Consider the following 22,503-nt stretch of genomic DNA (forward strand, 5'->3'; position numbering starts at 1 on the left):
AACACTACTTCGTATTCCCACTTGCTGACGTGCATACTTGCAGCATTATTTTAGTTTGAATATGCAGTCATTTGATTTTTCAAGCGGCAGCAGTAAGTGTCTTAAGTCTGCTGGTGGTTGTTATATTAGTGAGTCATATCAATGTTCTTGTGTCCTGACATTACACCCTAGTAATGGCTTGGAGGTTTTAAATAACCTCTGACTTGCAACTGAATGGATATTTTGATTACACTTGGTGCATGTTGAATTTGAAGTAAATAATGGAAATTTAAATACTCTAGTTTATAGCAAATGTATAAAATCAGCTTGGTTCAGACCAGTAATTAAACAATTAATGTCCTGTGTTTTCACAGGTTTGCTTCAGATATTTCTGTCGTTCATGCTGGCAGTGGCAGCACTCCCTAGAGGTTCTCCGCCATCACCGTCCGTTGATGCGCAATCAGAAGAACCGTGATTCCAGCTAAAATCGCAGAAAGTGTGTGATTTGAGTTGAGTGAGCTGGTATTGGCTCAGACTGGGAACAGCAATTATGGACTGAAGTTCACTCCTGCACTTGCTATTTGCTGTTTAATATTCACAATCGCACTCTGCACAGTGAATTCCATGGGGTTTTGGGGCCCACCAAAGCAGTTCCCAGACAAAAGTTCTGCACAGAGGTGATAGCCAGGTCTTGAAGGTGTTGAAGCAAATGGCTTCACATTTAGATTTTTAGGCTTTTTTACATTCCTTGCATTTTGACAATGTTGCAAGTTCATTATCTTTCCACTAGCGGTTGCCATACAGTGCCTTTAAATTTTTTTCCCCCATCAGGACCGCAAATACTGGTGAATATTCAGCCGGTTTTTTACTTGACTACAAGGCAGAGGAAGTGCTTTATTTAGCAATCAAATTCAATATTTTACGCTCAGTTTTTACAGATGCAACTGCCTTTTCAAGGCTTCATTATTTTTTTTGACCAGTTAAAATGTTTTGGTCAAACACAACCGTGACACTTTCCTGGCGGCTTTTAACATTTTTGTCTGGGGCTGCTATTATGGACCCTGGGTCATTGTTGTAAATCAAGACGTTTGCAACCATTGGTGTGGATTTATGGATTAGAAACTGGACTGAAATAACGACATTTGAGCTGCTGTACATAGTTTTAAGATGTTCTTTGCACTTTTTAATTTGCACTATGGGTAGGTAGAGGTTTTTAAATCACCATTCTCACTTTTTTTTTGTACTTGAGCAGAAGGGGTTTCATGGCCGGGCCAGGCTGAGTTTCTGGTTTTGTCCCCTTTTGGGCAGTTGCTCTTTATTGTTGAAAAGGATGAAGCTATTGCTGAGCAGCTGCTTGAATCTCCAAGTTACTTGAAGAGGTTTTTACTCTTGTGGTTTTTGATCTGAAGCTGTGTGCCAAAGAACCAGTGTCCTTAACTTTTTTTTTTTTTTTTTTTGCTGAGCTGTTGCCTTGTCACTTGCCCAGCTACTGTTGAGCATTAGTAAGGTCTCTACCTCACTGTGGTGGTATGCAGGTGTGACTGCAGTTACCTGAAGATGTGGAGTAAGCTGTTAATGTTGGTCAAAAAAAGTAGTTGAAACAAGTGTGGAACATGTCTAATGTACCAATACAGTGAAAAAAATCACACTGCTTCCACTCAACTAGAGGTAAAAAGGAGCCTATGTTATACGTAATGGCCAGATGCCCCAGTAATCTGTCTGGTGTATTGCTAAACTGCAATGACTAAATTGTAGCAATCCTTCAGTGTAGCCATGACCAATTAATGGAGTATACTGGCCATTGACACCCAGACTTGCTGTAATTAAAACCCAAATGGAATAAAAACCCATGTTCACAGTATGTTATGGAGTAATTTTATTGTCCTTATTTGATTTATTGCTGTTGGTCTACTACAGTAGTTCCTAAAAATATCTTAAATCAAGATTCAATTTTCCTTGATAAATTTCTCATGTTAGGTTTTGGTTTACCTGGTGAATTTGAGGGTCAAAGAACATTGACTGAGAGCAAATGAAAAATGACTTCTGTTTAAGATTTCAGTAGAATTGACTTGCAGCATTAAATTTGGCTATGAAACCAAGTGCTTCAAATCTTAAGTCCTTCTGTTGTGGACAGTTGCTTGTGTTCTGCGTATTCTATTTCATACTACACCTTTCCACAAAGTTCTGGCTGTGAACTGTTCCAGGGTGTGCATGTGAATGCTACCTCTGGTTTTAATTCTATTAATGGTTACTTCAAGTGCTGAGTTTTAGATTTTTCAGAACGGACAGGGAAGGAGGCAAAAGAGGTGGGGGGTGTGGCATTGTTGATCAGAGATAGTGTCACGGCTGCAGAAAAGGTGGATGTCATGGAGGGATTGACTACGGAGTCTTTGTGGGTGGAGGTTAGGAACAGGAAGGGGTTAATAACTTGGTGTTTTTTATAGACCGCACACTGCACAATAGTAACAGGGATATCGAGGAGCAGATAGAGACACATCCTGGAAAGGTGTAATAATAAGAGTTGTGATGGGAGTTTTTAATTTCCAAAATTATCGATTGGCATCTCCCTAGAGCAAGGGGCTTAGATGGGGTGGAGTTTGTTAGGTGTGTTTAGGAAGGTTTCTTAGCACAATATGTAGATAAGCCTACAAGAGGAGAGACTGTACTTGATTTGGTATTGGGAAATGAACCTGGTCAGGTGTCTGATCTCTCAATGGGAGAGCATTTTGGAGATAGTGATCATAATTCTATATCCTTTACAATAGCATTGGGGAGAGAGAAACAGACAAGTTAGAAAAGTGTTTAATTGGAGTAAGGGGAATTATGAGGCTATTGGGCAGGAAATTAGCTTAAAAGAAAAGGTTCAGAGAGCTAGGTAATGGAGAGATCTAGAAGATTATAAGGCTAACAGGAAAGAGCTTAAGGAAATTAGGAGAGCCAGAAGGGGCCATGAGAAGGGCTTGGCGGGCAGGATTAAGGAAAACCCCAAGGCATTCTACAAGTATGTGAAGAGCAGGAGGATAACGTGAAAGAATAGGACCTATCAAGTGTGTATGGAACCAGGGAAATAGCAGAGGTACTTAATGAATACTTCAGTATTCACTATGGAAAACGATCTTGGTGATTGTAGTGATGATTTGCAGCAGACTGAAAAACTTGAGCATGTAGATATTAAGAAAGAGGATGTGCTGGAGCTTTTGGAAAGCAAGTTGGGTAAGTTGCTGGGACTGGATGAGATGTACCCCCAGGCTACTGTGGAAGGTGAAGGAGAAGATTGCTGAGCCTCCGGCGATGATCTTTGCATCATCAATGGGAATGGGAGAGGTTTTGGAAGGTTATGGATGTTGTTCCCTTATTCAAGAAAGAGTAGAGATAGCCCAGGAAACTACAGACCAGTGAGTCTTACTTCAGTGGTTGGTAAGTTGATGGAGAAGATCCTGAGAGGCAGGATCTATGAACATTTGGAGAGGCATAATATGATTAGGAATAGCATAGCTTTGTCAAAGGCAGGTTGTGCCTTACAAGCCTGATGGAATTTTTTGAGGATGTGACTAAACACATTGATAAGGAAGAGCAGTAGATGTAGTGTATATGGATTTCAGCAAGGCATTTGATAAGGTACCCCATGCAAGGCTTATTGAGAAAGTAAGGAGGCGTAGATCCAAGAGGACATTGCTTTGTGGATCCAGAACTGGTTTGCCCATGGAAGGCAAAGAATGGTTGTAGACAGGTCATATTCTGCATGGAGATTGGTGACCAGTGGTGTGCCTCAGGGATCTGTTCTGGGATCCCTACTCTTCGTGACTTTTATAAATGACCCCTGGATGAGGAAGTGGAGGGATGGGTTAAGTTTGCTGATGACACAAAGGTTGGGGATGTTGTGGATAGTGTGGAGGGCTGTCAGAGGTTATAGTGGGACTTTGATAGGATGTAAAACTGGGCTGAGAGGTGGCAGATGGAGTTCAACCCAGATAAGTGTGAAGTGGTTCATTTTGGTAAGTCAAATATGGCAGAATATTCCAGTAGATGAAGATGAAATTACTTCAAGCACAGATGTGGTCTTTTCAACCACTGATTCACAAGCCACAGCAATTTGCTCTGGAGAGAGTAGTCATACTCCAGGTCAGACAAGAGATAACCCAGGTCAGGTTTCAGACCACAGTACCCAGGTAGATCCTTTGCATGATGGCAGTGGTGAGGTAGAGAAGAGGAAGATCAAGTGGCCAGCAATGGCAGATGAGAGGGCTAGGTGTGTGTTTGAGGATATCAGTATGATGTTGGAGGACACTCTTATGGGAACATCAAAGGGAAAGTTGGAAGTGCTGGGCGATATGATTTACGACGTTGGAAAGTACCAGTTTGGTTTGGTTGAGTTGAAGAAAGCAAAGCCTACAAGAACACCAAGCATGTGCCAGAAGGAGATTTTTAGGTTGAGGAGAGAGCTTAGATCGTTGAGACAGGTGGAAGGTAGCAAGTAAGGTGCCAAGCCAGGGCTTGCTGATCTCCGAGAGCATTTTCGATTAAAGTTAGCATCGCTCCGTCGTGCAGTCAAAACATAAGAAGAGAGAGAAGGCAAGAAAGTCATTCTTTGAGAACCCTCACCAGTTCACAAAGAAATTGAACAAAGTGAAAGTGGGCAGCTTAACATCTCTGAACAAGAACTTGAAGAACAAGAAACTGGCAAGCACTTGCTCTAACGAACAGTGGGAAGCTCCTTTGCTTGACATTTCAGGGCTTGTGAAGCCTACTGAGCCAAGAGTGAAGTTTGATCTGTCAGAACCCAAACTGGGAGAAGTCAAATGGTTCATCAGAAAGGCAAGGTTGGGTTCAGTGCCAGGACCTAATGCAGTGCTGTATAAGGTGTTCAGGAGGTGTGAAGACGAGGAAATACTTGTGGCGATTGTTAAAGGTGGTGTGGAGACAGTGTTCTTTCCTCATGGAATGAGGCTGAAGGAGTGTACCTGCCGAAGGAAGCGAATTCTACTACATTAAATCAGTTCTGACCAATTTCACTCCTGAATGGAGAGGGGAAGATTGTTTGGCATTCTAGCAGAAAGAATATCCTCATTTGTGGTAGAGAATGGATTGGTAAATATATCTGTGCAGAAGGTAGGAATACCAGCCTTCCCAGGATGCCTTGAACATTCTAGTATGATATGGCATACCATCCAGGAGTCAAAGGTTGAGAAATCTGGCTGTAGTTTGGCTTGATCTGGCAAGTGTGTATGGTTCTGTTCCCCATGCCCTGGTTGAGTTTGCGATGGAATTCCTAAGGATTTCTGCTAAGTTGAGGAACTTTGTTATGCAGTACTACAATGTTTTCCAGATGAGGTTTTCCACTCAGCAGTTTACAACTAGGTGGCAGAGCTTGGAATTTGGAATCCCAATGGGATGTGCGATTTCACCCATCCTTTTTGTGTTAGCCATGGAGGTCATTGAGGGCTGCAGAATCAGTGGGACCAGGTGTCCCACTTGATGGCAGAGGGGAGTTACCACCAATACGAGCATTCATGGATGATCTCACCCTTTTGGTCCTAGCACGGAGGCAGTGGAAAGTGTACTATCTAGACTCGGAGCTAATGGATTGGGGAAGAATGAAGTTCAAGACCAAGAAGTCAAGGAGCCTTGTTCTTAGAGGAAAGCTAGTTGACTTTCATCTCACCCTTTGTGGAGAGGAGATTCCATCCACTCAGGTCCAACCAGTTAAGAGCCTCGGGTAATGGTACACAGAGGAGCTGAGAGAGACCAAGAGGGTTCAAGAGACAGGAGAACAGATCAGCAGAGGTCTGATGTCTGTCAACAAGTGGGGCTTGCCTGGCAAGTTGAAGTTATGGTGCTCGCAGTACGGACTGATGCCACAGATAATGTGGCCACTGACTGTCTATGAAGTGGCAATGTCCCATGTTGAGAAAAATGGAACAGAAGATAAAGTATGTGAAGAAGTGGCTTGGAGTAGCACTGAGCAGCCTCACCGATGTTGCAATCCACAGTAGCCAGACAAAGCTTACCATCCCGGTTCATTCCCTTGCTGAAGAGGTCAAGGTAGCCAAGGTAAGATCATTCTTGATGCTCTGAGACTCAAAAGACCCTGTCATCAAGAACACCCAGCTGGATGTGAAATCAGGCAGGAAGTGGTCAGCCCATGTAGCAGTTGATGAGGCAGAGCCCAGATTGAAGCACAAGAGGACAGTTGGGGCTACCCAGCTAGGCCACCAAGGACTTAGATGGACAACCCACAAGTGGTGGTCATCTTCTACAGGTAAGCAGTGCTGTGAGCTTGTAACACAAGAAATACGAGAGGTAGAAGAGAAGTTAGCTAAAACAGCTGGCCTGGCCAAACAAGAGGCTTGGACCTGGTGGGAAAGTGTTGAATAATGACAGCTAACTAGGAATGTTCTGTGGCAGATGGAACTGCTCTGCATTTAGTTTCTATGCAGAGCAGCATACGACCTGCTTCCAACACCTGCCAACCTCAGCACCTGGTATGAAGATAGACAAGTGTGCTGCTTGTGGAAAGAAGGGAACACTTCAACATATTTTGAGTGCGTGCAGAGTCAATCTTTCCAGTGGCATGTACATGTGGAGATACAACAATTTACAACTTTGAGAACATAAGTGGTTGAGCAGAGTACTGCAGCACGACTTATCTCATGCCCCATTTTGCACAGAACATTGCATATAATTTGTGAAAGAAGGCTCCAAGTCAAGGGTGTACAGCGCAAGCCCATGATCAAGCATACTTTCTTCAGCTAATGATTGGTGTGTCAAGGTCGGCCTGCATGGGAAAGACAGTTTCCTGGAGCAAATAGCTTTCACCACATTGCATTCAGATATAATTGTATGGTCTGACACCAGAAGAGAAGTGGTTATTAGTGAACTCAGTCCCCTGGGAAGACAACATCGATGAAGCCCATGAGCACAAGTTAAACAAGTATGCAGAAATAAAATCAGAGGGTGGAAGGTCTCATGCTATCTATTCGAAGTAGGTTGCTGTGGCTTTATTGCGTTCACTTTCCAGAAGTGGCTGCGTGACCTTGGCTTCACCAGAAGAGAGAGCAAGTCAACCAGCACGGCTGTAGCTGAGGCAGCAGAGACAGGATCATGATGGGTGTGGACTAAGTATGTCCAGAGGGGCAGGTAGCTGGACAGTGTATCTTTTGCAAACCCTTCAGTAGTTGCATAGTCTACTCTTCAGGGGTCTATCTGTTGGATGTAAGCGACCAACAACTCTGATAGAAGCAGATGCCAAGTTTTTAAGCTCACCAGTGGGAGGTGGTACTTTAGTACTGCTGGCCCACCACCTCGGGAGTCTTGATCATAAGTGGGCCGAAACTCCTGGAGACAAGTGGCAGATCAACTGATGATCCCACTGGTGAGAGCACAGGACAGTTAACATCTTAGTCCAAGTGTATTTTTAAATTAATTCTAGTATTAATGGTAGACTCTTGGCAGTTTGGAGGATCAGAGGGATCTTGGGGTCTGAGTACATAGGATGCTCAAAGCAGCTGTGCAGGTTGACTCTGGTTAAGAAGGCATATGGTGGATTGGCCTTCATCAATCATAGTATTGAATTTAGGAGCTGAGAGGTAATGTTGCAGCTATATAGGACCCTAGTCAGGCCCCACTTGGAGTACTGTGCTCAGTTCTGATCTCCTCACTACAGGAAGGATGTGGAAACCATAGAGTGCAGAGGAGATTTACAAGGCTGTTGCCTGGATTGGGGAGCATGCCCTTAGGAAGACAGGTTGAGTGAACTTGGCCTTTTCTCCTTGGACCAATGGGAGGATGAGAGGTGACCTGATAGAGATGTATAAGATGGGCATTGATCATGTGGATAGTCAGAGGCTTTTTCCCAGGGCTGAAATGGTTGCCACAGGAGGACATAGGTTTAAGGTGCTGGGAAGTAGGTACAGAGGAGTTGTCAGGGGTAAGTTTTGTTTGTTGTTTGTTTTTTTTTTACACAGTGGTGAGTGCGTGGAATGGGCTGCCAGCAATAGTGGTGGAGGGGGATATGATGGGTCTTTTAAGAGACTTTTGGACAGGTACATGGAGCTTAGAAAAATAGAGGGCTTATGGGTAAGCCTAGTAATTTCTAAGGTAGAGACATGTTCGGCACAACTGTGTGGGCCGAAGGGCCTGTATTGTGCTGTAGGTTCTGTTCTAAAACGTAAACTCTATATTGGATGTATCGTTCCTTTTTGAGTGCATTCACGCAAGTACAACTAGTTGTCACATGTAACTGACAATGTACGCTAAGCACATCACAAAAGATCACTAAGTGCAGTTGTACAGAGAAGGAACTTCAGCAAAGGTAGTTACAGTGCAACTGGAAAAGCTGATTACATTTTTGCCATGGTACAAAGATTCTGTCATTCTTTAGTCAAATACAAATAACTTGTATATGATTGCTAAATGCTTGTAAAAGACAGTTGTACTGGTACTTAGATAAATGTTTCAGAAAACTTTTACCAGATAGTATATTTGACCAAAAACTGGTTACTTTTTGATCAGCATGGAGGCTGTTGCTGGAGAAGGGAAAGTGCTTAGATTATAAAAACATTGCAATGCAGTAGCATTACAACTGCATCAAGGAGGTGCCATGGTAAGATGATGCTAAAGCTAAGTTTGTTTTTTGTTATTGTTAACCCTTAAATTGATCTATGAACTACAAATCTCCAGAAAGAGCCATTTAATCCACTCCTGCTGTACAACTTTGTAACCTATCTCCTACTCCTTAAACAGTGGCTATTTGGCAAAATGTTTTTATGCCACTTGTACTGTAATTTTGTGTGGTCTGTTGCCTTATGATACAACCTTTACCCTGCCTCCATACTTTAACTTGAGTAGAATTGTATAGAAGATGCAACAAAATCTTAATAGGCAACAACTGGATCCCAAATGAACTATGACCTGGCACAATCATATTGAACATTCTGTCAGCTTAATTCCTTGTTCTTGATGTGAGGCAATTTTAAGCCAGCCAGACTCCCTATGAATAGTATTAGTGCTACCAGAAGAATGGGCACAGTGCAGTTCACATCAACGAGCTGCCCAAATGCAACATTTCCCAAAATGGATGCAATTCGGCTGATGCCACTGAATACGCCGAAGGCAGATGACCTGTCAAAGAAACATGCAAGTTTGATTTTAAATTTGACATTAATTGTCATATCAAGAGAATAAGTTGCATAAAATCTTGAACAGCCTTATTAAAACAAAGATTTTGTTCATATTTAATGTTATACCTGTAGTTTTGCAGTCATACACTGCCAGTGCAGTTGCAGCAGATATTGCACTAGGAAATTGAACAAGTTTATTTTCCAACTGGACTCCAATATCAGAATCCAGAAATGTTCAGAACCTGGTCAGCTCGTTCAGTAGGAAGACCTACACTAAACCATGTTAAACACTTAATCACAGCGAGTTCTATAGCATTGCATTGCATTACATTTTTTGTGCTATTAAATGCAGGAATTAAACAATATGCATTAAGTAAAGTTGAAAAGCTTAGAGGCTGTCTATGCATTGTTGCTACTTTAATTATTGCAATATGCTGTTGGAGCTGCAGAGGGTGTGAAAGGTACCATGGGGAGAAGTAATGCAACATGCAGATTGTAGTCTGATAAACTAAGCTTAAATGAGAGAGCAGACTCTTGGGACTAGTCATTTCTAATTCAATGTCCAGATCACCATAAACAGCATGTGTGTGCACAAGTTCTCTACTTTGAGGTAAATGCTAAGAACAAGTTTAACCTGTAGGGTGTTGTAGAAAAAACAGCAGGGATCTTTTTATAGGCTCTTAGTGTAGATACTAATACAAAATGTTATCCTTACTAGATCCATTAAAAGCATAGGGAAAAAAATTTCAAAGCACTAATGCATTAGTCAAATCTAAGCCTACTATATTAATAACAATAGACTAATACTCGGGGCTTCCTGGATTACAAAGAGTAAAGATTTGAAAATGAGCTTTAAGTAGTTGTCAAGCACGTAACAATCTGCAAGAATCCTCCCACCTGACAGTAACTTACCTCAAGTGAGTTGGATATAATTCTAACCCAATGACATCAAGTGAATTCCAGGCAATAACTGAGATGGCACTGAACACACATGACATAATCAAGCTCTGGCTTTTTGTCTTTACTTCCCAGATGAAGAACACACTGAGACCTGATAGAAACAGGCTTGCACCTAGGAGAGAAATAATAATTAAATGCAATTAATGTTGATCTTTTCCCTTTCTTTGTAAGAGTACACAAGATATTCAAAGTTGAAAGGATCCCTAATTGGTCTCTCAAACTTGATCCTTGGAACTTCCTGCAGAACAAGTGGTCAAAAAGAGATCTGCTCCTGCTTAACTTGATTGCTTAACCCATTGTCTCATTTAGCACATTTGAGCTTGGCATGGTGAAAATTGAGGGGGGAAAACTGAACTTTGGGGTCTGATATAATATCAATAACTGGCTACTGTTAGCAAAAAACAGATTACTGTTCAAAGTACCTTCCCAACTAGAGATTCTCAACATTAAGCAGTAACTTTGGTACAGTTGGTGGGTTGTATGACCCATTTCTCTATGGTGTATCTCTATGAATAAAAAGGATATTAAGTGGTGTGGAGAACAAAAATGACCATGGAATTTGTTCATATCTCGGAGGTAGCTAGAGATGTCGACAAGGTTTTAAAGAGTACAAGGGTTAATTTCTTCACTATCTGAGGCATAAAATAAGAGTTGGAAGGATGTGCTACAGCTGACAATGCTGGCTATTACAAAGCTTATGGATGCACTCCTGACAAGAATGATGGGATTGTACTAGAGGGAGCAAAAGAGGAGATTGCCAGGACTGAGAAAATTGCAGATTTTGGAGGAAGATTGGTTAAGCTAGAAATGTTTTCTTGGTTAATATCAGGTCACTATATATTTCAGTATAGAATCAAAATCCACATCACTTAATTTTTCTGGCCAAATTTTATCTTGCAACCAACAACACTGATCAGTTTCTCACTTTGCTGTAAGTTGGCTGTGACACTTTATACAAAAGTGCAGACGAAGGATCTGTACCTAAACATTGGCCATTTCCCTCCACAAATGTCACTTAACTTAAAGTTCAAAATAAAAGTGTATGTATGTCACCCTACACAACCGAGATTCATTTTCTTGTGGGCATACTAATCAAATCTATAGAATAACTATAATCAAAGACTGTCCAACTGAGGTGATCAACCAGAGTGCAGAAGACAGCAAACAGTGCAAATTCAATAACAAAAAGCAATATTGAGAACGTGAGATGACTGCTTGAATGTGACTCTGTTGGTTGTGGGAACATTTCAATGATCGGCCAAGTGAATTCATGAGCCTAATGGTTGAGTGGTGGGAATTGCTGCTGACCCTGATGGTGAGTCCTGAGGCTCTTGTACCACCTTTCTGATGGCAGCAATGAAAAGTCATTCCTTGGATGGTAGGGTCCTTGCTGGGAAGATGCTGCTTTCCTGTGACAGTGTTTTGTGTAGATATGCTAACTGGTGGGGAGGGCTTTAACCATGAGGAACTGGCTATATCCACTACTTTGTAGGATTTTCCATTTAAGGGCATTGATATTTCCATACCGGGCTGTGATGCAGCCAGTAACTAAACTTTCCACTACAAATCTGTAGAAGTTTGCCAGTTTGCTCCACAAACCCATAAGGAAGTAAAGGTGCTGCTGTGCTTTCTTTGTAATTCTATTTGCATGCTGGGCCTTGAACAGGTCCTCTGAAATAATAAGACCTAGCAACTTAATGTTGCTAACTAACTTCACCTCTGATCTTCCAATACCAACTGGCTCATGGACCTGGTTTCCTTCTGAAGTCTATAATCAGTTCCTCAGTCTTGCTGATACTGAGTTAGAAGTTGTTGTTATGGCACCACTCAGCCAGATTTTCAATCTCCCTCTTGTATGCTGATACATCACCTTTTATTCTGCCTATGTCAGTGGTGTATGTCATTGGAGTTGTGTTTAGCCACCCAGTTATAAGTGTAGAGCAGGGGTCTAAGCGCACACCTTGTGCACCTGTGTGGATTGAGATCGTGGAGTTGTTGCCAATCCAAACTGACTGGGGTCTGCAAGTGAGGAAATCTAGGATCCAATTGCACAGGGGTATTGAGGCAAAGGTCTCAGAATTATTAGTTTTGAGGGGATGGATGCTTAGCTGTAGTTGAAGTGCATTGTGATGTACATCTTTGCTGTTCAAATGCTTCAGAGTTGAGTGAAGAGCCACATAGATGGTATCTGCCTAGACCTGTTGCTCCAGTAGGCAAATTAGAGTGGATCCAAGTCACTTCTCAGGCAGGAGTTAAAATGTTTTATCACCAACCTCCTCAAAACACTTAATGACTGTCGCCCAGTGGCACTTACATTCAGTGATCGAGGCAGCTCAGTGTGCTCTTGGGCACCAGTGTAATTGAAGCCTGCTTGAAGCAGATTGGTACCCCATACTGCCAAAGTGAGAGGCTAAAGATCAAATTGAACACACCAGCTAGGTGATCAGCATAGGTCTTTAGTATGTAGCCAAGTATCCCATTTGGGCTGGATGCTTTCCTTGAGTTCACCCTCCTGAAGGCAGCTTGCATGTCGCCTTGAAGGTCTGAAATCATGGAATTATCTTGGGGATGTGGGAGATTGTAATCTTTTCTCCATGTTTTGATGGTCAAAGTAAGCATAGAAAGCATTCAGTTAGACTGGAAGTGAATTTGCTGAATTTATCCAGCATATTTTTTCTTTGTTGCTCCAGATTATAGAATCTACAGTGTTATCTACAATAGTCAGTTTTATATTGACCAATTGAAGGTAGTTTAGGACATGCTATGTAAATACAGGGCTCGTAAGTGGTTGTGTTAATTGTGGGCAGCTCTGCTTTATCTATTTTTCAGTCCCTTTATAATTTGGAGGGTTTGTTACTCACAGAGCAAGAGCTTCCCTCCCAGTAGATCCATCATTAGAATAGAGAAGATATTTCCAGGAAGATTGGCAGCGGCTAAAATGAATCCTTCTGTATAAACTACAAAAGAAAAATAAACTGCTTTAAAAATGCCATAAACAAATGGGAAAGAGTGAGAGAGCAGACAAACTAATTGGAGCATGTTTTAAAATTTTAAAAAAACTATGCAAGTGTTTGATTATCCCTGTTAGCGTGGCAGATAAAGGCATTGAAAGCATTAGTTCAAATCTCAGGGAGCCTGGAATAATGTGCACAAATGCAGTGGAAAAACTTACAACAGCAATATAGGCACATTTTAGACACAGCGTTCACAAGATCATAAATGAGTTAAAATAAAACAAAAACGTCTGAGAACAAGTGATCAAAATGGTCATAGTGTTGCTATATTGAAGTAATAATTAGGGTTGTGCAAGCTGGATCAAAAAGTGAATGACTGGAGGGAAGTAGTTACTGTAGCTTGATGGAAATATTTGAAACATTAGGGTTTGAAGGCAGAGTCCTTGCCTATTTGATCACATCACACTCTATTGTTGATGGCTGCATTGGCTTAAGATGGAGGTTGACACAGCTAGGTAGGATTGTACCAATGGTCTGTTCTGTAAATACTGTTTAATGCTAAATGTCAATTCCACACAGGAGAACATAGTGCTAGAGACCTGGTTCAATCCTGACCTCTGGTGCTATCTGTGGAATTTATGTACACACTTTTTTCTGGGTAAGTTTCTTCCCACAAGGGTGTGCAGACTGGTAGGTTAATTGGGCATTAGGCAGGAACTAAAATGTTAATTGGGAACCCTTTTTCTGGCAAGTCCACATCAGAGATATAAAGGCTGTTTAAAGATCAATTGCATGAAGTACAGGAAAGATGTGTTCTTATTGGAAGGACAATGGTGGAAAGATAAGGGAATCTTGGATGATGAGAGCTGATGAATTTAGTCAAGAAAAAGCAAAAGTTTGTAAAGCTTCAGACATTGGGATCAAATGGAGCACATGAGGATTATAAAGAAGCCCGAAAAGAACTAAAGGGAATTAGGAAAGCCAGGAGATACCATGAAAAGTCAGATTAAGGTGAATCTCAAGGCAGTCTATATCATCAAAATGATAACTAGGGAGAGAATGGGACTGCTGAAGGATAAAGAGGGGAACTTATTGCTTGGATGTGAAGAACATGAATGAGGCACTTAATACTAAAGTATTTATCAAGGAGAAGGATATGGAGGACCAGGAGATCAGTGCTGAAAGCATAAATATATTGGGGTGTTTTAGAGGTCGAGGAAGTGTTGGGTCTCCTAATGAGTAAGGTGAATAAGTCTCAGAGCCTGATGGGATTTACCCCAGGTTATTGAAGGAGGCAAGGGACAAGATTGCTGTGGCCTTGACTGGTATCTTTATTTCCTCTCTTGGCAAAGGCAAGGTCTTAGAGGATTGGCGAGTGGCCACTGTTGTACCTCAAGAAGAAAACAAGGGAAAGTCCTGGGAACTATAGATTGATGAGTCTCCCATCATTTGTAGGGAAACAGCTAGAGAAAATTCTTGGGGATGGGATGTATGAGCATTTGGAAACCCATGGCCTAATTAAAGCGGCATAGCTTTGTCTAATGCAGGTCGTGTCTTACCAACTTTTTTTTTGACAAGGTGATGAGGGAGGTTGAGGTGGAGTAGTGAATGTTATCTACATGGATTTTAGTAAGATGTGACAAAGTCCCTCATGGGAGGCTGTTCCAGAAGATTAGCATCCATGGGATCTATTGGCTACTTGGATTCAGAACTAGCTTGCACATAGAAAACAGGGTAGTGGTTGAAGGCACTTGTTCAAGCTGGAGGTCTGTAATTAGGGCTATTCTGTAGGGATCTGTGTATGAAGTACATGGTCTTATACATCACAAACCTCTGTTGTTTGTGATGTATATAAATACCTGGATGAAAATGTAGATGGGGCGGGTTAGTAAGCTTACAGATGATACCAAGAGTGGTGGAGTTATGGATGGTACAAAAGACGGGCAAAGAATAGAGTGATATAGATCAGTTGCAGATATGGGCAGTGAAATAGCAGATGGAGTTTAACCCAGATAAATGAGGTTTTGCACCTTGGTAGCGTAAATGCAAGAAGACAGTAGATCCTTGAACCCCAAGATCTCTCTGCTCAGCCGCACTGGTAAGGATCTAGCCCCAAGTTCGTAGCTCCATGTAAGTGGCTATACAGGTCAACAGGGTGGTTAAGAAAGCTTATGGAATACTTTTATCAGTCAAGGCAGAGTTCAAAAGTCAAGAGCTTATGTTGCAGCTTTATAATATTATGGCTACTCCACACCTGGAGTATTGCATACAGTAATAGTCATCACACAAAAAGGACGTTTAGGCTTTGGAGAGGGTGAAAAGAAGGTAGAAGAGGGAAGGGGAAGCATCAGGTACTAGGGAGTACTCCTGTGGCTGTCTCCCTGAACAATAAGTATTCTTGCTTGAGTACTGTTGGTGGTGGGGGGGGAGGGAAACAACCTACCTGGGGGAAGCAACAGTGGCCGTGCCACTGGCAGAGTTTGGCCCTGTGGCTCAGAAGGGTAGGGAAAGGAAGAGAAAGGCAGTAGTGATACGGGACTCTATAGTTAGGCGGGGGCAGATAGGCGATTCTGCAGAGGCAGGAAAGAAACTCTGGCAGTTTGCCTCCCAGGTGTCAGAGTCTGGGATGTTCCAGATCGCGTCCATGATATCCTGCAGTGGGAGGGAGATGAGCCAGAGGTCGTGGTACATATTAGTACCAATGACATAGGTAGGAAAAGGGAAGAGGTCCTGAAAACAGACTACAGGGAGTTAGGAAGGAAATAGAAGCAGGACTGCAAAGGTAGTGATCTTGGGATTACTGCCTGTGCCATGTGACAGTGAGTATAGGAATAGAATGAGGTGGAGGCTAAATGTGTGGCTGAGGGATTGGAGCAGGGGGCAGGGATTCAGATTTCTGGATCACTGGGACCTCTTTTGGGGCAAGTGTGACCTGTACAAAAAGGGTGGGTTGCACTTGAATCCCGGGGGACCAATATCCTGGCAGGGAGGTTTGCTAAGGCTACTGGGGAGAGTTTAAACTAGAATTGTTGGGTGGGAACCGAACTGAAGAGGCTGGTGAAGAAGTGGTTGGCTCTCAAATAGAGAAAGCTTGGAGACAGTGTGTGTGGGAGGATAGGCAGGTGATCCAGAAGGGATGCACTCAGACTGTTTGAGATGTGTCTATTTTAATGCAATGAGTATTGTGAACAAAGCGGATGAGCTTAGAGTGTGGATCAGTACTTGGAGCTATGATGTGATGGCCATTACAGAGACTTGGATGGCTCGGGGACAGAAATGGTTACTTCAAGTGTCGAGGTTTAGATGTTTCAAAGGACAGGGAGGGAGGCAAAAGAGGTGGGGGCGTGGCACTGTTGATCAGAGATAGTGTCACGGCTGCAGAAAAGGTGGACGCCATGGAGGGATTGTCTACGGAGTCTCTGGGTGGAGGTTAGGAACAGGAAGGGGTCAATAACTTTACTAGGTGTTTTTTTTTATATAGGCTGCCCAATAGTAACAGGGAGCAGATAGGGAAACAGATTCTGCAAAGGTGTAATAGTAACAGTTGTCGTGATGGGAGATTTTAATTTCCCAAATATCCATTAGCATCTCCCTTGAGCAAGGGGTTTAGATGGGTGGAGTTTGTTAGGTGTGTTCAGGAAGGTTTCTTGACACAATATGTAGATAAGCCTACAAGAGGAGAGACCTCTTAAACCTGGTCAGGTGTCAGATCTCTCAGTGGGAGAGCATTTTGGAGATAGTGATCATAATTCTATCTCCTTTACAATAGCATTGGAGAGAGATAGGAACAGACAAGTTAGAAAAGTGTTTAATTGGAGTAAGGGGAATTATGAGGTTATTGGGCAGGAAATTGGAAGCTTAAATTGGGAACAGATGTTCTCAGGGAAAGGTATGGAAGAAATGTGGCGAATGTTCAGGGGATATTTGTGTGGTGTTCTGTATAGGTATGTTCCAATGAGACGGAAGTTATGGTAGGGTACAGGAACCGTGGTGTACAAAGGTTGTAGTAAATCTAGTCAGGAAGCAAAGCTTACAAAGGTTCAGAGAGCTAGGTAATGTTAGAGATCTAGAAGATTATACAGCTAACAGGGAGGATCTTGAGGAAATTAGGAGAACCAGAAGGCCTTGGCAGACAGGATTAAGGAAAACCCCAACACATTCTACAAGTATGTGAAGAGCAAGAGGATAAGACGTGAAAGAATAGGACCTATCAAGTGTGACAGTGGGAAAGTGTATGGAAATGGAGGAAATAGAGGTACTTAATGAATACCTTCAGTATTTGCTATGGAAAAGGATCTTGGTGATTGTAGTGATGACTTGCAGCAGACTGAAAAGCTTGAGCATATAGATATTAAGGAAGAGGATGTGCTGGAGCTTTTGGAAAGCATCAAGTTGGATAAGTCAGCAGGACCAGATGAGATGTACCCCCAGGCTACTGTGGGATGCGAGGGAGGAGATTACTGAGCCTCTTGCGATGATCTTTGCATCATCAATGGGGATGGGTGAGGTTCTGGGGGATTGGAGGGTTCTGGTTGTTGTTCCTTTATTCAAGAAAGGGAGTAGAGACAGCCCAAGAAATTATAGACCAGTGAGTCTTACTTCAGTGGTCAGTAAGCTGAAGGAGAAGATCCTGAGAGGCAGGATTTATGAACATTTGGAGAGGCTTAATATGATTAGGAATAGTCAGAATGGCTTTGTCAAGGGAGTTCATGCTTTATGAGCCTGATTGAATTTTTTTTTTTGAGGATGTGACTAAGCACATTGATGAAGGAAGAGCAGTAGATGTAGTAGTGTACATGGATTTCAGCAAGGCATTTGATAAGGTATCCCATGCAAGGCTTATTGAGAAAGAAAGAAGGCATGGGATCCAAGGGAACATTGCCTTCTCTGTGCAAGCCAGTTCTGGATCCACAAAGCAAAGAGTGGTTATAGATGGGTCATATTCTGCATGGAGGTTGGTGACCAGTGGTGTGCCTCGGGGTTCTGTTCTGGGACCCTTACTCTTTGATTTTTGTAAATGACCCCTGGATGAGGAAGTGGCAGGATTGGTTATTAAGTTTGTTGATGACACAAAGGTTGGGGATGTTGTGAATAGTGTGGGGGCTGTCAGAGGTTACAGTGGGACATTGATAGGATGCAAAACTGGACTGAGAAGTGGCAGATGGAGTGCCAGATACGTGTGAGGTGGTTCATTTTGGTAGGTCAAATATGATGGCTGATGCAGATGGCAAATATTAATAGTAAGACTCTTGGCAGTGCGGGGGATCAGAGGGATCTTGGGGTCTGAGTTCATAGGACGCTCAAAGCAGCTGCGCAGGTTGACTCTGGTTAAGAAGGCAAGCTGAGAGGTAATGTTGCAACTCTATAGGACCCTGGTCAGACCCCAGAGTACTGTGATTCAGTTCTGGTTGCCTCACTCCGGAAGGATCTGGAAACCATAGAAAGGGTGCAGAAGAGATTTACAAGGATGTTGCCTGGTTTGGGGAGCATGCCTTATGAAAACAAGTTGAGTCAACTCAGCCTTTTCTCCTTGGAGCGACAGAGGATGAGAGGTGACCTGTTAGCGGTGTGCAAGATGATAGACATTGATCATGTGGATAATCAGAGGCTTCTTCCCAGGGCTGAAATGGTTGCCACAAGAGGACACAGGTTTGAGGTGCTGAGGAGGAGGTACAGAGGAGATGTCAGGGGCAAGTCTTTTTGCACAGAGTGGTGAATGCGTGGAATGGGCTGCTGGCGATGGTGGTGGAGGCAGATACGATAGGGTCTTTTAAGAGAACTTTTGGATAGGTACATGGAGCTTAATAAAAGAGGGCTATGGGTAACCCTAGTAATTTCTAAGATGGGCCAAAGGGCCTGTATTGTGCTGTAGGTTTTCTGTTTAAGTTTACCAGGATACTGCCTGGTGATAGCACATGCCTTCTAAACAAGAAGCTCCGTAAACTTGGGTTGTTTTCCTTGGAGTGGCAGAGTCTGAGGGGAGATCTGATAGAGGTTTATAAGATTGTGAGGCGTAGATGGGGAATATATTTTTCCCAGGGTAGAAATGTCCAATACCAGAGGCCATGCATTGAAAGTGAGAGGGTGTAGGTTCAAAAAGGAATTAAGGGGCAAGTTTTTCCACTCATTCGTGGCTGCCTGGAATGGTAGTAGAGGCAAATACAGAAGTTGATATTAATGTAGGGCTAGTATAAGTGAGTGGTTAATGGAACAGTCTCAGCAAGCTGAAGGACCAGTTTTCATGATGTTCCCATCCTCAAAAAATTTATCATATTGAAGTGTTAATGCCCTTCAGCACCCACTGTCCTTTGTAGAACTGTGCTGCAGAACCATGCTGCAAACCCCTTGCCATAGACAGGGTAGAAAGGAGGACAACAGGAGCAAGTTAAAAGGTACCTCCTTCCACAACACCACTGCTGGTAGCTTGAATTGGGCAGGATGTGAAAGGACCGTACGATCTGAGCAATTGAGTGAGAAAGTCGGCAAGCTTTGTGGGGGAGAAACAGGACTGATGCCAAAGGTTCTGGAGGACTGGAAAATTACAAGTGTCATGCCACTCTTCAAGAAGGGAGTGAGGCAAAAGAAAGGAAATTAAAGGCCAATTAGCCTGACTTCAGTGGGAAGATGGTGGAGTCAATTAAGGATGTGGTTTTGGGTTACTTGGAGGCACGTGGTTAATAGGCCAAAGTCAGCATGGTTTGCTTCAGGGAAGACATAGCCTGACATCTGGAATTCTTTGTCCATCCTGCTTGTCATTTCTTCAAAGGAAAATTGGTGGATGTGTGATTTTTTTTTTTTTTTTCTTTTCAGAAGGCTTTTGATAAGGTGTGCACTTAGGCTACAAAACAAAGTGCTGAGGGTATTACAGGAAAGACACTAGCATGGACAGAGCATTGGCTGATTGGCAGGAAGTGAAGAGTGGGAATAAGGGGATCCTTTTCAGACTGGCTGCCAGTGACTAGTGATGGTTCATGGGTCTGGGACTGCTTTTAACATTATACGTCAATGATTTGGATGATAAAATTGACAAGTGCATGAGCAGGGAGTGTTGGAAGTAGAGGCACTACAGAAGGACTTGCATTAGGATAATGTGCAAAGAGGAGGCAGATGGAATACAGTGTCAGGCAGTGTGTGGTCATGCACTTTGGTAGAAAGAATCAAAAACAGATTTTTCTAAATGGGGAGAAAATTCAAAAGTCTGAGGTGCAAAAGGATTTGAGTCCTCATAGAGGAGTCCCTAATGGTAAATGTGCATGTTGCATCATCCAGGAAGACGAATGTGATGTTAGCATTTGTTTCAAGAGGACTAGAATATAAAAGCAAGGACGTAATGCTGAGGCTGTATAAGACACTGAGACCTCATGGAATATTGAGCAGTTCTGGGCACATTATTAAAGAAATCATGTGCTGATAGTGGAGAGAGTTCAGAGAAGGTTCACGAGCAAGAAAGGCTGTACCAGCCCTGAAACTTTGGGGGTGGGGAGGGGTATTCCATTGAATTTTGAAAAGCCTAGATACTGGATGAAAACAGGATGTTTTCTTTGGAGCCTAGGACCTGAGGGCATAGCCTCAAAAGAAAAAGCTCCTTTACAGCAGATGAGGAATTTCTTTAGCCAGAGTGTATCTGTGTAATTTGTTGCCACAGGTGCCTGTGTGCTTTTAAGGCAGCGATTGAGGGGGTCTTGTTTAGTCAGGGTATGAAAGGTTAAGTGGAGATGGCAGGAGACTGGGGTTGAGGGAAATGGATCAGCCATGATGAAATGGCAGAATAGCTTTGATGGACCAACTGGTCTAATTCTGCTCATGTCTTACGGTCACATGATTGGTGAGAGAAGCCTAGAGTTCTTTCACCCTGTTCTTGGACCAGAAATGTGGTTATTCACCATCCTGACTCATACTGGTAATTTATTCACTCTTGTGAGTGTACCTCCTAAAAAGACAATTTTAATATAAGAAAATGAATCCAATTCCCTTGGTTAACAGGCAGATCTGTACTTGTATACTATATTCCAGAACATACTGGTCTACAGTAGAAACCAAGCTGGAGCACATGCCCAAGTAGTTTACTTATATGCCAACAATTGATCTTAGTGGTGAAACACTTCCATAACTGCTGATTAAACAGCTGTTTTATGGTTAGAGCAGGTCATTGATGTTAAAGGTCTACTGTGAACTTGCTCCCTCCACAGAAAGAATTCTTTCTATGCTCCAATCACTAAAGTCTGCAAACACCAACTACTTGTCACCAACGACAAATAAAAACACAAAAGCAGGGAGGTTATTAACTTTGTTTTACAAAAAAAAATTGGTTAGGCCACAGCTGCACCTTTGTGCATACTCTGATCATCACAGTAGAGGGTATTGAGAAGATTCAGCAGGGTGTGGCATTGATTCAGTTATGAGGAGAGATATACAGGCTGTTTAGGGTAAGGAGTTGAGGTCTGGAAGAGTTCTGAGGTGGAAATTATCAGCCAGAGGGTAGCTGGAGTTTATTTTTTTAAAAAAAAACACCTGTGTGGGTTGGAGGCAGAGACCTGCACAACATGTAGAACCTCTGACAAGCATTTGAATCAGCAAGCCATTGAAAGTTGTGTTCTTTCTGAGGGATGTAAGACACACACTGCCCTATCCTGCTACACCCCAGCTCCCAACAAACTTCAAACACATACCTGCTGTTTTGACTGGGTAACAGGTGATGTTTTCCACACCTTTGCTACTTTGGCTGGACCAGTTGCTTGAACAAGAACCACCTGTGCTTTCCATCTGTTTTAACAGCTCAGGAAACCACATCCAGAGACCATAAAACCTAGAGAGGAGCAGAAAAGATGGGGACGGGTACTTAAGTGGTTGCAACAACAGAGAATCACACTTAAAACCTTGGATGTTTTGAAGCTCTTGGAATCTCAATGCAGATGAGGAAAAGATAGCTGTCTTTGTCACAAAACATTTCACTATGTTCAATGTATGTTTGTGTCATATCAAATCAGTAAGGCTTGTGCTGGGCAATCTGCAAGTGTCACCATGTTTCTGGTATCAATATAACATGCCCACAACTTACTACAACTACCTGGCCCAACCAGCTTGTCATCTTGCACCCTTCTCTGTCCACCAATCTCCTTGGTGTCCTGTCTCTTCACTCCCCTTATCTTTAAATAGTCCATCACCACTCTCACCTCTCAGTCTTGCTGGAAGGTTTCATAGATAGATATCTCACTCTCTCTCTCTCTCTCTCTCTCTCTCTCTCTCTCTCACACACACACACACACACACACACACACACACACACACACACACACACACACACACACACACACACACACACACACACACACACACACACACACAACCCCCCCCCCCCCCCCCCAGCTGAGTTCCTGCATCAGATTGGCTGTTGCACTGGATTCCAGCATCAACAGTCTTGTATCTCAAAAGTACTCCCCTCTTTTTAAATATTACCACAGCCCTTCTATCATGAGCGAGTGGAGGGAGCC

The 22,503-nt window shown here is 42.8% G+C and overlaps 2 protein-coding genes across 9 annotated transcripts in view; one reads left to right on the forward strand and one right to left on the reverse strand.

Moving 5' to 3' along the window:
* LOC140211987 (cytoplasmic polyadenylation element-binding protein 1-like) overlaps positions 1-1,994 on the forward strand; it is a 111,299-nt gene extending 109,305 nt beyond the window's left edge. For 6 of the 7 annotated variants that reach the window (XM_072282308.1, XM_072282305.1, XM_072282306.1 and 3 more), the window contains one exon: positions 354-1,994. In XM_072282308.1, the coding sequence (XP_072138409.1) occupies positions 354-464 (111 nt within the window). In that variant the 3' untranslated portion in view covers positions 465-1,994. The remainder of the gene's footprint in view (positions 1-353) is intronic. The other variant, XM_072282304.1, reaches the window with a different exon arrangement.
* sv2 (synaptic vesicle glycoprotein 2) overlaps positions 1,843-22,503 on the reverse strand; it is a 104,061-nt gene continuing 83,400 nt past the window's right edge. Inside the window, exons 10-13 of one of the 2 annotated variants that reach the window (XM_072282310.1) lie at positions 21,682-21,818; positions 12,920-13,015; positions 10,011-10,170; positions 1,843-9,099 (exon numbers count right to left, since the gene is read on the reverse strand). In XM_072282310.1, the coding sequence (XP_072138411.1) occupies positions 8,916-9,099; positions 10,011-10,170; positions 12,920-13,015; positions 21,682-21,818 (577 nt within the window). In that variant the 3' untranslated portion in view covers positions 1,843-8,915. The remainder of the gene's footprint in view (positions 9,100-10,010; positions 10,171-12,919; positions 13,016-21,681; positions 21,819-22,503) is intronic. The other variant, XM_072282311.1, reaches the window with a different exon arrangement.

The sequence above is a fragment of the Mobula birostris genome, chromosome 18, assembly GCF_030028105.1.
Source record: "Mobula birostris isolate sMobBir1 chromosome 18, sMobBir1.hap1, whole genome shotgun sequence".
In the NCBI taxonomy this organism is placed as follows: Eukaryota; Metazoa; Chordata; class Chondrichthyes; order Myliobatiformes; family Myliobatidae; genus Mobula; species Mobula birostris.